The sequence below is a fragment of the Rutilus rutilus genome (genome assembly GCF_951802725.1).
Source record: "Rutilus rutilus genome assembly, chromosome: 15".
NCBI lineage: Eukaryota > Metazoa > Chordata > Actinopteri > Cypriniformes > Leuciscidae > Rutilus > Rutilus rutilus.
In genome coordinates this window covers 33049387-33067283 of record NC_140220.1, presented here as the reverse complement: position 1 = coordinate 33067283, position 17897 = coordinate 33049387, and the positions used below count along the sequence as shown (strand labels likewise).

The 17897-nt window shown below is 36.4% G+C and overlaps 1 protein-coding gene across 1 annotated transcript; it reads left to right on the top strand.

The window, feature by feature from the left end:
* Window positions 1-8276: 8276 nt before the first annotated feature.
* On the top strand, window positions 8277-17201 carry hpcal1 (hippocalcin-like 1). The gene is made up of 4 exons (XM_084431829.1): window positions 8277-8591; window positions 13219-13628; window positions 15544-15649; window positions 15981-17201. Exons 2-4 carry the CDS (start codon window positions 13251-13253, stop codon window positions 16076-16078), a joined length of 582 nt encoding a protein of 193 aa, XP_084287955.1. The 5' UTR covers window positions 8277-8591; window positions 13219-13250; the 3' UTR covers window positions 16079-17201.
* The last annotated feature ends 696 nt before the right edge of the window (window positions 17202-17897 follow it).

Sequence of the window (17897 nt, the reverse complement as noted above, 5' to 3'; positions counted from 1 at the left end):
AGACCCACATTTGACTATGCATTTTATTTTGACATCCTTTGCCAAGGGTATTGCCAATCAGACAACGACTAAACTGATATAGACACTGAAATAAATGATTAAACCTTCTGCCCTTTTGTCCTGTTTACTTTGTTCAGTAACCTCTTATTTTCTGTTGTGGCTAAATACTAATCACAAAAAGTCTTTTTGGATACACAAAATTATATTTATCCAAGGCCTTCAGTTGTTAATTGATGGAAAGCAGAATATACTAGAACGGGTCCCTAAACATCCTTATAATCATCCAAGATATTGAGAACATTTAAATGTTTTTCCCTGTGATGTTATGTATTGATTGCTGAGAGGTGTGTGGTCTCAAAATTCATTCAAAATTTGTGTTTTTGGATAAATGCATTGCGTTCACTTATGTTTGTAAAAGACAGCTTGTAAGACAAGAATGTCACCTCTTCCAAAGAGAAATGCTATATCCTCATATTTGGTGCTGGGTAGTAACCGATTACATGTAATCAGACTCCAAAAATTAAGTAGGCCTACTTGTAATTAAATTATATTATAAATACTTAGATAAGTAATAAGTAATCAGACTGCAATTGATTTTATATTGTTTACATGATTATATGTTATTCTTACAATGGCAACCTTTCTAAAAAAAAAAGCCTATACTGCTTATATACGTTCAGAAGGTCTTCCAGGTTTGTGGAATTGCACACACAGACCAGGCACTAGTCATGTGCCTATATGAAACTGAGACCCATTTGATCACTGGACTTAAAGTGTTTTCTCAAAACTGCAACATTGCAATCCTGCAACCATTCAATCAATTCACTGCATTTCATATGTACGTACAATGCATGGATCGCCCAACTTTTTTGTCAGCTGAACCTCTTTGTCCTCAATAATAAGTCAATAATAAAATTAAGTCAATGATCGTACTACTACTACTAATAATAATTATTCTATAATAAAAAAATTAACTTCAGAAGTTTAAGTTTCTCTGATGTTGGTTAATCGTCACATGCAAGTAGGCGGAGCCTAAAATGAACACTCGCCAAGTGCCAAATGCGAGTTGGTGAGTATTTGGTGTCAATCACCAGTTGGCCGGTAACATTTTTATGAATTCTAACAATGCAATGTTGTGAGAACATCGTCACGCAAGTTTAAGCCTTTGGCAGGTTAAATATTCAAGCGCAAGAAGACGCAGTTTGTCAGTTTGTTATTCTCTACGTGGAAACAAAGTTTAGTGTCTACAAACATGCACGCACCCAGAAAGCCGTGTCTCAGACAGCACACGAATAGCCTACTGAATTGAGCCCTGTTTCACAACTTCTCGCACTTGAATGTACAAATTCATACAAATATTATGTCAAAAAATGCCTGTCTCGGCGAGTATCCTAGTGAACACAGTCAGTTATGGCTTGAGTGAATGTAAACAGTCGAGAAAGACAACGCATGTGCTCTTATCAGTATACTGGATCTGTGCATTAAGTCTTAAAGCCTAATATTCCTACTTTTAATGTTAATCAAAGGACAACGCTAAAAATCTCTCACTGCTCTTGACAGAATAACTTTTGTAACTTTAATAAGAATTAGTCTGTTTAATTTATACAGTGAAGACTATCCAGTGTTAATGTAGAGACAGTGTCTCTACATGGAAACTACTGTTACTTGTCTTTAATAAGATTTTAAATTTATATTAGTTAGGCTAGTCATTTTAGCTGTGGTATCGAAACTGGAATAGAGAATCGTTTCACTGATATTTAAAATGTTGGTGTCATAATTACCTGTCATAACTGTTTCATGGGCAGTAACAAATATTTATGGCCGGGAAAGTTTATGAAGTCACCGGCCATGTGCAGGTGTGGCAAAAAGTTAGTTTAAGGCTCTGATAAATATATATATATATTTAAATCTTTTTAGTAAGTGTTTTTTTTTTTTTTTATTATTATAAAATATTTTAATTTCAAATATTTATTATTTAATTACTTTCTTCATGAACCCCAGTCTGGGAAACCCTGACGTAATGTAATATTTAATGCACGTCATGTTTGAATATGTCTCTTGAGTGTACTCAGTAAAAAGAGAAATCTATGTATTGTAATGATTAAAGTGACATTCATTAATATTACATTTTTCATTTAGTCTTCTAGGACCTGGGCCTACACTGTTTGGTACGAACTTGTCTCTGCTCTCAACCCTAACCCTAACTCTGAGAAGATACCATTTTTAACAGTTTACTAACTAACAGTAAAAAAATATATATTTAAAAATGTTTAGCTCACTTTTCTCTTTTATATTTACTTAATATTTGGTTTAAATTTAAGCCGGTAAAAAGCAAATAGTCTTTTAGCTGGAAAAGGAGAGCACACAGCAATAATATTTTATCATGAACACTTGTTTAAAAGTCCACTGAGATATCAAGGTTCAGATATTGACAGACATGTCTTTGCTAACTTACATAAGATGTGTAAAGAGAGGTTCACTGATATCATTCAATCTCTTTCTTTCTCATTACAGTGCTTTTTCCAAATACGTTATATTGAAAAATATAAAATGAAAATAAAATCTGACTAAAAAGTATTCTTTTGCATTACCTGATTTTGTGAATACTGGTCTGCTATTATACATTAATTCATGTTTATGTAGGCTACTAAAGTTTACGTATTAAAATCATCAAAACAAGATTTTGTTCTTTTCTTCATAAAATCAGCATGTCTGTTTCCATCCTTGATAATCATTTATATGGGATTTTGGAGGAATGGGTATAAACTGAAATGATCATTGTCTCCTAGCTTATCCCTGATTGGTGGAATTAGTTATGTTACAACTCTCCCCATGTTACAACCATAACTGGTCTCCCCTATTATTTAATAGTCATTTGCCTCAACATGTAAAGTCATAACATAATCATATCTTCGCAAATCATAAGCTAATGATAAAATAAAGCAGACAACTGGAAGTTAAAATGCATGGCTTTGACCCATTGTGGTATTTAACATTCATTTGCACATTAGTATTATATATGTTGTTGAGGAATTAATATATGATTAATTAATAGAAATTCATATATTACTTAATATTTTAATCATATAGACTCTTTATTAGTTGCTGATGTGGTAATCATTGATGAATGGTTCAGTTTTTGACGAATCATAAATGAACTCGTATTATCGGTGCATTAGTGAAGCATGAATTAATGCTTATTAGTGGACCCGTATTATAAAATGTTACTGAACTCTTTTTCCTGTAGGATTTTGTGTTAGGATTTTGTCTGGCTACTTTTGATTAGCATTACTGTTGATCAAAGACCTTTAAAACAGTCATAAATCCTCAGTTTATTATGTTATTAGATACATTTATTGCACGTATGCAGGCATGCAGACACTGACTCATTCCCTCATTAACGTGGTTATTATTCTACACACACTTTTATTAGTCTCTGAGCCAGATGTTGGACAAATGTGTGAACTTGACCTCAATCCAGTATACTGTACAAGAGAGATATGTGAAGACATTATCAAACACAGACGGTTGGGTAACTACTGTAAGATAACTGTTATCTAATCTAATAGCCCTTTTGTGAGGGTTAGCATGGGTGACTTTGTCAGTGATTTTATAGAAATGTTATAACAGTATTTATTAATAATAATAATAATAATAATAATAATGCATTTTCTTTATTCAGGTGATATTTAGAACCATTTGGGACTGTCATGTTGGTCTATTGTACTGTAAATGTCAAATCAATTGTACCAAAATTACATTACTAAAGTAAAAAAAAGAAAAAAAAAAGAAGGATTTGTACAGAATGGCATTGAGGTTTGTAATACACACCATTATCAACACTCAATCTGATTACAGGCAGGTTTCTGATAAGTGTTTGAGCACGAACAGTTCTGGAATGCATTGTGCAATAATGGCAGCATAGGCTCACATATATTAAACAGGCAAATAATCATTCTGGTGTAATGTAAATATGATTATACTAATCTCAACTGGCAAGCGTAAAATAATGAATCATGAAAACCTATTCGAATGAGCTTTAACAGAATAATTTTACAGTTAAACTGATATTTTTCATATTTATTCATTCACAAACGTGTATATACATATGTGGCTCAAACACTCCTTGACTCCATTGTTTGATAGCATGTACATTCATTTTTTGGCAAACACATTTGTTTATTCACATGCTGCGTGAACTTTGACCGGGACATTTGAGTTGGATCCAACCTTCGTTCCTGCATTGATGAGCTTATCTGTTGTCTTAGGAGGCAAGTTGCACATTTTCGAGTAGATAATGCCATAGATCTTCTTCGTTTTTGTGCTTAAAGTCCTCCATGATAGTTGTGTCCTGTTAGTCATGAACTGTACTCATAGTCCTTTAAATGAAATGTAATATATTTTTGTTGACTCATGAACTTTCAGTCACATTTGTTAGATACTTTGGTAACTTCAGAACTGATAAGCTCTGGGCCTTCTATTAGACCTTATTTAATGGGAGTGGGAATTGCTTAATATGGTGGACATGCTGTGCAATAGATACTTCACCCACTTCTCTAGATGCAGGATTTACTCCAAATTCATGCATTTAATTTGCACGATATTGTGAAGACAGCAGGTGATTTAACTTGATTTGTGATAAAATAAATAAATAAAAAAGCAATTTATTGGGTATATTTTTGTGATTTTTTTCAACATTCAGAGGTAAGTACTGGCACAAGCCATCTCTGATATGCATTTTAATTTGAATTCTTTTGAACAACATTGTATATTTGACAAAATAATTCAAATCTAACTTTTCTTAATTTCTATATAACATTATGTATAAATAATGCTGAGGTTGTCCTGAAAATCTGTATATATCTGAGAGAGGGGACATTTCCTTGCAATCTGATTGGTGGAAACTGGCAGCACTGATCTTGATTTTATGCAAAATAAACAGACAAAAATCAATCATCTCAAACCCTCCCTGCTTTTTGTTCAGTAGTTAAACTTCATATTATATTGAAAAAATCTGAAAGCTGTACTTTAAGATGTAGAACATTGAGTTTTCAGGCTGCCACATGAAGAATTGGCCTATTAGTTTATTTTTATTCTTTTGAAATGTAGATTTCATTGATACATAAAAAATCCAAATAGTCAAAACTGATGATAATAATAATATATCTAAAAATTAAAAATAGCTTACTATGTTGTGTATTCATTTATTATAAAACAATTTGTAGATTTGATTTTGTTGTGTATATTTCAAAACAGTTTTTTTTTTTAGCAGAAAATACTTATTTCTAGATAAATCAGCACGCTTCCATGGAGTGACCATGAAGACCATTGCCCCCTCTGTGTCCGAGGTACATTTATATCAGTCAATATTAACTGTTTGTTTTTCAACTCAGTGTTATCATGGTCTCTCAATCTCAATAATCATTCGTAAACATGGGAGGTAGCCTAGATTTTCAGTCTGGGGTCCATGCAGTTGAGAAATCCAAAAATTTGTTTATTAAAAACATAAAATAAGTTTTGATAGTGTAGACTCATAGCTGATTCATGCAATAACAATTCCTTGTTATTTCTATAACAAGAGCAAAGGTCATTTACGCAATCATAGATCAGAGATCATGAGTGTTTTTCTGCTTTGGTGTGATGGGTCTCTAATTTGTTTTTTTAAATAAAAAAAATAAAAAAAGTTAAAGAAATGAAAGGGTCTGTGTATGTCAACAAGCCTTTACTAATGAAATGTGGATCACATTGCATAACGTTTTGAAATCACAACATGAATTTTAGAAGTGGATATTTTCAGATTGACGTCAGAACCCGACGTCAGTCATTGTTTTGGAGCACACTAGCTTTTCACCAAGTACCACATGTTCCTGGATCAACATCTTTGTTGATCCTGGAACAACTTTCCAATCAACCAATCAGATTTGAGGGACAAGTTTACAGTTTATGTCAAGTTTAGGCTTAGAACCAGGATGAGGTGCTTCGACATAAGTGTTATTCACCTATCATTTCACTCTGATTTTAGGGAAAAGTTATGGGTAGGGTTAGGTTTAGGGGTAGGGATATGGGGTAAGGACTAAATTTTGGGACAGGAATGTTATTCCAGGATCGACAAAATATGTTGGCTGGCAAAATCACGGTGACCGGCTTATAGATAACAGGAAGGCTAACATATTCATACTAAAAGCCAAAAAACTTTAAATAGGGAACAGCCATTTGGGTGTCCGAAACCATTGTGGACTTTACTGAGTGCACTTACTCAATCTCACATTCAATCCCACTACTGGAACTGTGTTCTAGAAATACATTTGATATTGATATGAGGGTAGGCAGGCATAAATTCATTCAGAGGAATAAGGTACTGTAAGTATTACATACAACAATGCAACAATAATAAAACAATGCATTGACATTTAAGTACATTTAAAAATTAGTACTTCTGTACTTTTACTTAAGTAAAAAATCGGTCTTTACAACTTTTACTCGAACCAGAGTAATATTTGACCAGCAGTATATCTGTACACTGAAATGTGGCAAGCTGTACACTGATTTGGGTTACATGAGAAATCACAAGGCAACATCTGCTGCCTCCTGGTGGAGATGTCAAACATATTTCCATCAGAGTTTTCCATCAACAAACCAATGAATGCTATCATTTTGCAAATTATAAAAATTATTTCGGAAGCGGGAGAATCTGATTTAAATGGTCAATTTGAGCTATGTCTCTTTAAAGAATCATTTAAGACATCATAACTGAATAATACAATACAAATCCATGTTTATTTTGGGTGATGTTATGTCATATTTATTCAGACACCTTCAACATTCTTCACATTATCACAGTTTATTCGCTATAGTTTAGAAAATAGTAATAAAATATGACAAGAACTCAGTTATCAAATCAGTTGATATTTCACTGGTTTTGGCAACCCTTCTGTTAGATTGTCACAAATAAATTAGATTGAATAGCAGTCAGCTGTTAAATTTAAGCACACAATTAGATAATTCCAATTTAGGTCAACCAATTACCATGCAATGTTTAAATTTTGCACCCACTAGTAAACAATTATCACAAATTATACCTGGTGTCTGAATCATTTTTGATTTGACTGTAAATTTAGGACTGTCATTATAGGAACCAAGGTATAATTTGCATTGATTGGACTTTAAAAATACTTAAAAAGCTGCCACAATATAGCGTATAGGCTACGTGAAATGTATCAGCTCGATGTATCAGTTTGATTAATCTGGGTCTGCTGGGGACTGCAGGAAATGTATATTATAATATATAAATAAAGGCTATGATAATTATTTAATGACCTTTCTATGCTTTATTTATATTTTAGCTGATGGGAGTCAACACTGACAAGTTTAAGGTATAAATTGGTTATGGGCCAATATTTCTCTATAGGATCTACTGTTGTAGCCTATATAAATGAGGCTTAGGCTATGCTGTCAGAAGTTTCCTCTGTCCTTAATATATATATTAGCCCTATATTACATATATTGGTACAATTGCCATTTACAACACAATATACACATATACACAATATATACACCAACAATAGTCCCAAATGGTTCAAATTATAACCTGAATATAGAAAATGCATTATTATTATAGTAAAAAATTAAAAATAAACCTCACAAAAGGGCTTTTATTTGTGGTTTATTTGATTTGAAAGCCTAACTGTTATCATACAGTAGCCATAGTTGCACAACCGTCTGTGTTTGATAATGTCTTTCCATATCTAAGGTCAGGTTCACACACATTTGTCCAACAGCTGGCTCAGAGACTTTACATTTTAGTTGATGGGAGTCGATAAAATGGTAAGTTGACAAGTTTAAGGTATAAATTGGATAAAGGCCAACATCTGTCTATTGAATCCACTGTTGTAGGCTATATAAATTATGCTTATTATGTTGTCAAAAGTAAAGTTAGTATCCAGTAAAAAACAAATGTATCCAGTACGCGCTTTATTTTCCGCTAGCGACCAATAACTGTTCATTATTGCAATCTGCTCTACTTCGGAGTGTACGGATTCGTCCAAAGAGTAGCATGGGTGTTATACCATCACAACAACGTTGTGGGTGCTCAGAAATGATTATTTTGCACACAAAAAATGGTCGTCAAGCAAATCGCATGGATTCCAACATCATGAAATATGAGTTTATAATGTGAACGTTCTCAAAGATAATACTGACGTTCCATTCTCAGATGAACGAGTCCCCCCTACAGTCTAGTGGTGGACTCGTCCATTGACAGCGGAGCAGAGCTCTCTGTGTGTGGTGTCAAGTCTCTCGCTCAATGATGAGGTTTCAAGTGCGCCTTTGAGATGTTATGGAGTCTGTAGAATATTCTGCAAGTTATAACTTTTTCGATTCCCTTTTATTAAAACAACATTCCAACTTTTAGAGTACAAGACTGACCTGTGACCTGTTCTCAAACCTTATTTAGTTTTTTGTTTACAAGCTTCTGTGAGTTTTTTTTCATAGCGAAAATGTTGAAAGTTTTGTGAGGACACTCCTTCTTCAGACGGACTAAGGCTACAGCTGACAAATTGGAGAACATATCAGCTCTGTCGTTTTTTTAGGAGGTAAGTTGTTGTCTTTTTTAAAGCCTCGAATGTATTTTTTCAACATATGCCGCTTTTTGGAACCCATTATTTGCATGATAGCGGTCCATGGGAATTAATACACTCTTTATGGCACTAAACTAATGCATTTCAGACTAAATACTGCTTTCATGTCTAGCAGCCTACGTTGGTTTTCACGATGGCACATGTGGTTGTTTCTTTTTTCTAGGTTAGAAACATATGTTTTATTTTATTTGTTTAGTTCATGTCCAGGTCACCATAAAAATCCATGCATGTAAGCATGGGATGGTTTTAATGCCCTGGAAAGCTGACCTTATGATGCCAAGGGACTCTATTTGACCCTTTGCATTTAATTTGATGTGTTATATCACTAGATTCATCTATTATCCACACAGTAAAATGACTCAATGTGACTATATTTAGTTACTATATATAATAAAACTGGGTGTAATGTATAATTACAGTAACACTGCTTATGATTGTTCTCTTATGTTATATTAATATTTGCAGTGCATCTTCTTTTCAGTGCCAGTCTGTAGATGGTCTAATAATAAGTTATTCTTCCAATTCAGTTGTCATTTGTGTTCTTTAATTTCCCCTCTGTTATGATCACCTTCTGGGTCACAGCATGATCTTCACAGCAGGAGTAAGAGGTTGATTCCCCACTTTTCCAATCAAGTCGCTCCATGATGCCTTGCAATCATCTCAGTGGCATATCTGCCAACCTGCTATCAGCGTCTGAATAAACCCGGAACCATTGTCAACATTACATTTCTATTTCCATCCCTAGTTCTGGTCTGGTTCTGGTAAATATCTGCAAAATGGGTGAAATTGTTTCTGAGAAATTCATTCCCCGCTTATGATGATGGGAAATGTATTGGATGACCTCTTGGCATTATTAAATTTAGCGACAAGCTATTTCGGGGAAAAATACCCTGAATTCTCAGGACAAGGGTAGAAGTGTATTGTTTGTTTTCCTGTAATTTTACGGTCCGCCAGAGCAGCAGAAAAACTGGGTTTTCTGTTCTACTGATCTTTTGACACCTGTCAGGGTGCATTTAAGTTAGGCCACATTGGGGAATAGAAGGCTTAATGAGACACACACACACACACACACACACACACACACACACACACACACACACACACACACACACACACACACACACACCCACACACACACAGTTAATTGAGCTGATGTTTTATGCATGATGGGTCAAAGATGAATACTGTACAACTGCATGCTCAATTGCACTGATGTGTACAAAATATGTCCCACTCCCACACTTTCCAGGTTACATTTATTTCTGGCTATTTGATCCGTGCACATGGCAACCTGGCACATATCTTTGTTTGATTTGAATGGGGTGTAATGAAAGCTGTTATTTGGAAATGAATTAAGGGCAATAGTTGCACTGGATTGCTTTTCACACTGGTCTGTGAAAAAAATACATGTCATGTGAGTGTGTGTGTGGAATCTGGTGGCGAGACACAACATTCACGTGTGCCAGAGTGGCAGTGTTGTAATGGGGGCTAGTTTATAACGAGACGAGGGAGGGTAACAAGATGAGTTTGTGCAACCAAGACTACTGGGAGTGAAACTGGAAACTAGGGCTTGTGTGGAAATCATCAAGGAATGTTTAGTCGTTAGATGCAATATAAGAACTGGGACTTAGTGTGACAGAGTATTCCCTTTAGAGAGATGGCAGAGAGAGAACGGTCAAGGGTTAAACATTCGGTGGGAAGAGAGTGCAACGAAACTGGCATTTAGGATAAACTGAGAAAATATGTTAAACTAACAAATGCACATGTAGGCTATTCTTTTGGACAGACAGCTTTAGTAAATGAAATAACATATTGAAATACTCACAAGCTTGGCTGAACTGCACATTTTGGCTTTTTTTTTAATGACATTTCCAAACCTATTTTCACCCCTAAAGGGATAGTTAACCCAAAAATGAAATTGTTGTCATCATTTCACTCTGGCCTTCCAATCCTGTATAACTTTCCTTCCTCTGTGGAAAACTTGTGCTGAAGAATGTACTGGTAATTTCTTTCCATGCAGAACAATGAATGGTGACTAAAGCGTTCAAACTTTAAAAAAGGACTCTGGCGCCCTATAAAAGTATCATAAAAGTGGTTCATATGACTAATGCATTTTCTGAAGTCATGCAATGGCTTTGTGTGAGAAACAGATTCAATTTACTGTAAGGGTTCGCTTGCTGTGTTCATGATAGTTCATGAAGATGTCTGATTCGTGAAACAAAGTGTTCTTTTGAGTTGGTGATCTTTTCAGTGAATCAGTTTATTCGGTTCACAAAACCATTCAGAATGAATCAGTCTGATCCAGTTCTCAAGTTCCACTCAACTGACTGGTCCTGTATGCTAAGACTATCAACAAGTGAAAACATTAAATGTCAGTCTATTCCTCTCACAAAGCTATCATAGACTTTAGAAGACTTCCATACAAAACATATAAACTGCTTTTATGATAGTTTAAGGATTCAGTTCCCATTCTTTGTAATTGAATGGAAAATGACCAGTAAATTCTCCTTTGGTGAAATTAAGTCATACAGGTTTGGAACAACAAATGATGTCAGAATTTCAATTTTTGGCTGAACTATCCCCATAAGAAACATGAGCTCAATCTTTCCAGTGTTAGCAATGTGGAAGTTCAATGTGGAAGTAAGCTGTTTTCTGTGAATGTGTGAGATTTCCAATTCATTGGCCTCTATAGGGAAATAACGTGACGAATATAATAAAGTGCAGTAAACGGTAAAACTATTTGCACTACAAACCAGTGTGTTTAGAATTAAGACAATACATTAAACAATTTTGCAGTATCCAGCAGCATTGTACATCTAAAAATAACTGTAAGAGGATGACAGTGGAACATTCAATTTACAAATAGCCACGTACACTCTTACGTGAAAAATAAGGTGGATATGTTTTCTGGTTTCCTTTGACTTGTATGGTTTATAGACAGACAGACACCAGTTGTGAAACCACCTGTAAAGCATTATGGTTTGCGACTGGAGTGGCAGAGGATGCTTGTGAATCTTGAGGTACTGGAGCATACAGTGATAGACCATCTGCTCTCCATCCGAGGAGATGTGTCTCACTTTTCTCTGTTCTGATTCAGTTTTTTTGCAGGCGTTTTGGAAATTAGGGCTGTGTTCAACTCCTCACTCCTCTCATCATGTCTTTCATTTTGGTTCCTCTTCACAGAGAATGAATATGTGAGTCTCCGCTCTATATATGTGCCCCCTGTGATGTTGTTATTTCTGCTGGATCAGGGCCTATAGGGACCCTTCTTTTTTCAGATTTTTTTTTCCATTTGACAGCAGCATGAGCTTACATTTTTTCCTTCAGAACGGAAAGTTCTGGGTTTCTTGTGGCTTGGTGAGTGTCTGAGGAAAAAGAGGGAGGGAGAAGCAAGCTACGCCCATGTTTATGTCTGTCTGCCTGCGTGCTGCCAGGCCAGTAGCTTCACCCATGTGACTCCAGCCAAGGGAGGAGCCACCCTTATGATGGCCTCGACAAACTAAGCAAACGGAGCAAAGCCATTTTCTGAAGAGGTGGACATATCTAGAGGACCAAGTCTAAATGTATTTCTATTAGGTCAAATGGTAGATTAGTACCTCCTTGAGAAAGTGTAGCTTTAACTGTAAAAAATTGAGCAGATATACATATATATTTACTGTATCTTTGAAAATGAACGTTTTTTAGGTCATACCATCTCAGTTATCCATGAGTTTTTATTTATTTAGCAGAAAAAACTATCCATCACAGTGTTGCTCTGTGGATCCCTGGAAAGTAAGATGCCTGCATGAAGAGTTATTTTTCCAAACAGAAATATGTACGTTTATGGTCTTCTCGGGTCTGACTTGTGTCTTATGACCTATGACAGTATAAGATCTTTTAAAAATCTAGTTTAAAACACAAGAAATGCACTTTTTGTATTCATGTTGGTTTCCAATGGTTTTGAAAAACTTTTTATAAAATGTCATGTAATTTAACCCTCAAGCAAAAAGTACTCGTAAAGAATAGAGGAAGAGGCTGTAGTAGAAAGAGAGGATAGAAGTGAGTGCATATGGCCATGTCGCTTATATAACCTATCGTTAAATTTCACTCCCTGCCACCTCACCGTTTATATGGTCTTTATATGATTTGTTTAAATAGAACGAGCAGTGCCTCACACTCTGCCCCCTCTTAACGCCGCAAGCACAGGCTCATGTACAGTAAGAGACACCAACCGTTCCAAATTACCCACACACATGCAAAAAAATAAAATATCTTCCTCATCTCCCTGGTAACCCACGGCCTCTTGATTGTTGCTAAGGTGGTCTGGTGGCAGTTATGCCCTCATATGAGCCTCCCTCAATTCTGCTCAGCGTCTTCCCTGCTTTACCCCACTGTGGAGGAGTCAATCAATTCTCACCTTAACAAGGTATTAAATGGTTTCCATGGATACCAGGATCCACTCCTTCAATTTGGAAGGCTAACACGTTTTCCATTATTCTGAAACATACATCTGGCAGAGGAAATGTGAATCTCTTTATTGTGGCTTGCGTAGGTTTAAAAATATCTAAGAAGCTACTTTATTTCATTGTGTTTGTACTGACAGGGAGCAGCAAGAGTCTGCGCTAGAGTTTCATCATGGGTAAACAGAACAGCAAGTTGCGACCTGAGGTCCTCAACGACCTGCGGGAGAACACAGAGTTCACGGACCACGAGCTGCAGGAGTGGTACCGCGGCTTCCTGAAGGACTGTCCGTCTGGCCACCTAACGGTAGAGGAATTCAAGAAGATCTACGCCAATTTCTTTCCCTACGGTGACGCTTCGAAGTTCGCGGAGCACGTCTTCCGCACCTTCGACACCAACGGCGACGCCACAATCGACTTCCGGGAGTTCATAATCGCCCTGAGCGTGACCTCGCGCGGAGGCCTGGAGCAGAAGCTCCGCTGGGCCTTTAGCATGTACGATCTGGACGGCAACGGATACATCAGCCGGGCTGAAATGCTGGAGATTGTACAGGTGAGATTTTGGTTTCATTTGCATTTCTATATTTGATCTGGTCAGCCATTGTTTTCTATGAGAAAGTTTCTCATAATTATGACTTAGTATCTCATATTGAGAAAGTTTCTCATAATAATGATTTAGTTTCAGCGAGATAAGAGGATTTGTGTGCGTGCTGACCACAGAGCTCGCCAGAAAGCTTCCCTGTGACAAGATGGCCGCCGGTGATGCCGTTCGAGACTCCGCCTTAAGACATCTAGCCTTATATGGATATCTATGGAAGGGAGTGCCACGCTAGCGACATCTGCTGGTCAATGTCGCCGCGTTCTTAGAATGCCGTGTCATGCGCGAGACGCTGCAAAAGACGCGAGCGCAACGTCCGTCTTATATGAGATGTTTAAGCTACAATATCACATTTTTTTTGCCGCTAGGGGTCGCTAACCTCTTACTTTGGGACAAAAGCGAATTACTTCTCAATAGCAAAACAAAGGCATAGGTTGATGACGCATAAGCGGAATTATGGAATTATCCGTCATGCCGAAGGATCTAATAATGTTTATGGATGAGTGAATACATTAATGTTGTTAACATGACAGTGGTATGAAGCAGGGCGCGACTGCTAATGAGAGACAGATATCAGCGCCACACGCGAGTCCCGCGGATATAAAGCAATGAGGACATTTCATTCTACCGAACTACCTGCAAGTGCTGAATTACTACTCACACAGGTCAGTTTATTAGACGAATGAAACTTGTGAGGTAACGCAACGCTGTTTCACTTGCTCTACACTATCACACTAAACAGCATTTGAGTGTGTTGAAAGTTATAATGTTATTCTATGTGTTAGTTTGTCTGTATGAGATTAGCAGTAAGCTAGATCAACATTAGAATAACATGCTGATCATATTCTAACATTTCATCATGTTGAGCTATATAACATTGATCAGTTTAATGTACATTTGCTTACCTCTACATTTGCGCGTCTCTTCACGTCCGTCGCGGACGTGAAGCTCTCGGTATCTCGAAAACGCCACGCTGATATTGATCCTTGTTTTAGTTCTCCTTTTGTCCCAAAGTCTGCTTGCCATGGACCATAATGTTTGAACGAAACTACAACAGCGTGAGCGTGCCGCTAGACGTAACGCAGTTGTCCACGTCTGTCGCCATGGTTACTATGGCAGTACGAGCGGAAACCAGGGATAACGCGGATATTACGTCATTGACAGGCGACAGGTGAACAGGGACGAGCCATTATTTAAAATTGGAATTTCTCAGAAATTAAAAATCTTTGGGATATTGTTAGTACACAACTGCAGGAAATATATCACACTGTGCAAATGATTTTTGGATATATTATTACAAAATTCTTACATATTGTACCTTTAAGTCATAATTATGAGAAAGTTTCTCATTATTATGACTTACAGAATTATATTTTTTACTCAACTATAGCGGAAACGGGCTTCCATAGTTTTTAGAGCAGCATGTTCCATATCAATATTAGCTCAGTCTAATGTTTGGTGATACAGACCTCCTGAATAAACAGATCTCCTCAATCAAGTGTTCCACAGGCCATATGGTCTTGCCACAAATGGTGACCAAACACAAAGGCTTTGTTCGCTACTTCAAAGGGACTGTTGACTCTCGATGTTAATAACATAGATGGCTCTTTCACACCTGCATCAGAGGGCATGCTATAAAACAATGTCTGAAAGTGACATTAAATGTATCTGTCAGAGAAACAGTCTCATGACCATTTGCATTGATTACACTGATATGAAGTGTTGATTGAAGCTGTGACAGTGACAGTTGCGTTATGCAACTTTTGACTATCAGTTGTAGCAATATAATGCTAAACGTGTTGCTACTGAAACCTTTGCATGTGACAGCGAACTACCATATGTTTTGACACGGTTACATTCATTTTCACAGGCGATTTATAAAATGGTGTCGTCTGTGATGAAGATGCCCGAGGATGAGTCAACGCCCGAGAAACGCACGGATAAGATATTCCGACAGATGGACACGGACAACGATGGTACGCCTCCTGAGATCCGTCTCCCACTCACAGATAATATTTATATAGACTCTTAAAGTTGAACCACGCAAAATATATCTAAATCAAGATTTGTCTTGAAAGTTCACTTTTCTTACCCAATTGCCAAATGTTTTTTTTCCTAACCCAAATTGAGTGTTTCTTATGCAACTTTGCTTTCCAAGTTGAAACCAAGGCAAATCATTTTTCAGTGTCTATGACAACCACAAATAAATAATGAAGTCGTATTTAGGATTAATTTAAGTACCACTGAAATGTTACTCTTGGAAATGAACAAAATAACCCTTTTGTTGTTGTTTTTTCAAATCTGTAGGCAGACTGTCTCTGGAGGAATTCATCAAAGGTGCCAAGAGCGACCCCTCTATCGTCAGACTACTGCAGTCTGACCAAAGCACCTCTCAACAGTTATAAATTCAGCTCTTAAAAGCGGCTGACAGGCGCCACTCATGTGCACACTGAAAAGAAGATTTAAGAAAATGGGAGTTGGCTGGCGTTATCAATGATACATTTCCTGCTTAAAAAGTTTCCTTGTTCATGGGTGGTTACCTCTTTCATCATTCCAGCCTGTTTTTATTTTGATGTAATTCTGTTTGGATTGGCATTGCTGAGTCTGGGCTGGGTCGGATTGTGAAGGACCTCTTGAAATCAATTGTCAAAATTCACTTTTAGCAGATGTTCACATTTTAAAACGTATTCTTCAGGGCCTTGTTTATAAAATGTGCGCACGCACAGATTTGATCTTAGAGTGTGCGTATGCTAAAATCCACACCGACGTTCATATTTATAAAAACGCTCTATGATGTGGAAAAGTTCTTAGCGAAGGTCGGAGTATTGCAGGGATTTGGAAATCTAAGCAATTGTTGCCGCTCTCTATTCTCAAGTAAAGGATTTGGACGTTGACGTGCTCTATTATATGTATCGGAAACCATTCAGCTGCGCACAATTTCAAGATCATTTGCGATTTATAAATTTCACTTCTGGAAGAGAGGCGTATGCACGTTTGTTCTATGAATCACACGTACGCACATTTGAGAAATGATCGTAAGATTAAATGTAGGACGCTTTTTATAAATGAGGCCCCTGATGATTGATTGCATTACACAGATTTTTGTCAAATCATATGCTCTCTAGAATGAGGCTGCAGAATTGTCGCTACTTCATGATATCTTTAAATGATGACTAAAAAATATTTATATTTTCAATTGCATTCCACTCAACCTGTAAATGAGTAGTCAGAACCACGTCCAAATTTCCAAGTTTCTGCGTGTAAATATTTCATTTGTTTTGCATTCAATCAAGCTATTAAGTGTCTCCAAAGCACTATTTTGGTTAGACGTTGGGTTTTATGCATCAGGTGCATTCGGAGCTGTCCGGCCAATTATGATCGACTTTGTTAATTTTATTTTAAATGGAAAGTGTTGCTTCTTTTAGTATGTAACAGAACATGCCAACAGTTTTGGGTCAAGAAGTCTATTTTTTTTTTTTAAGGAAATTACTTTTATTCAGCAAGGATGCATTACATTTTCTACATTATAAAAAAAAAAATATGTTGTTCATCAAAGAATCCGGAAAAATGTATCCATTGTTTCCACAACAATATTAAGCAGTGTGTAATCCTGCTAAAGCTTTAGCTTTGCCATCACAGGATTACATTACTTTTTTTAAAATATATTAAAATAGGAAAGTTCTTTTAAATTGTATACAATATTTAATAGTATTACTGTTTTAGTGCATTTTTTATCAAATAAATGCAGCCTTGGTGAGCAGAAGAGATTTCTTTCAAAAACATTTAAACCATCTTACTGAAACCAAACTTTTGAACAGTAAAGAAATGCCTACTGTTGGCTGCTGGGGTTTCATTTTCAGTGTATTTTGAAATGGTCAGAAATTTGCAATTTATTCATGCATAATTATTTTTCTCCGTTTAGGTTTCAGTTCTAAGAAGCAGACAGACAGACTTTTCACAACCATTTCTGCCCTTAAGTAAAAAAAAACACACACACAAAAAAACAGCAACCGTCAGCCTTTAGGCTACTCATTAATATTTAAACGCTATTGTCTGATTGGACATATGGCACAGATAGAATGGCAGACCGGTGGTTAGTTTCTATTTTTTCTTTTACCAGTCCAGTGTCAACATGAACAGTACAGATGCTGTTGGATTAGTAGCTTCATGGAACGTAACTGTAATAACTAAATGTCTTCTGCTAATGGAAACATTGGAAAATGC

What these genes read in the sequence shown, in the direction of transcription:
- hpcal1 (XM_084431829.1), top strand. Translation starts at nt 13,251, where the DNA reads ATGGGTAAACAGAACAGCAAGTTGCGACCTGAGGTCCTCAACGACCTG. An exon ending in AAATGCTGGAGATTGTACAG is followed by an intron (nt 13,629 to 15,543) that starts GTGAGATTTTGG and finishes TCATTTTCACAG; the next exon opens with GCGATTTATAAAATGGTGTC. An exon ending in GATGGACACGGACAACGATG is followed by an intron (nt 15,650 to 15,980) that starts GTACGCCTCCTG and finishes TCAAATCTGTAG; the next exon opens with GCAGACTGTCTCTGGAGGAA.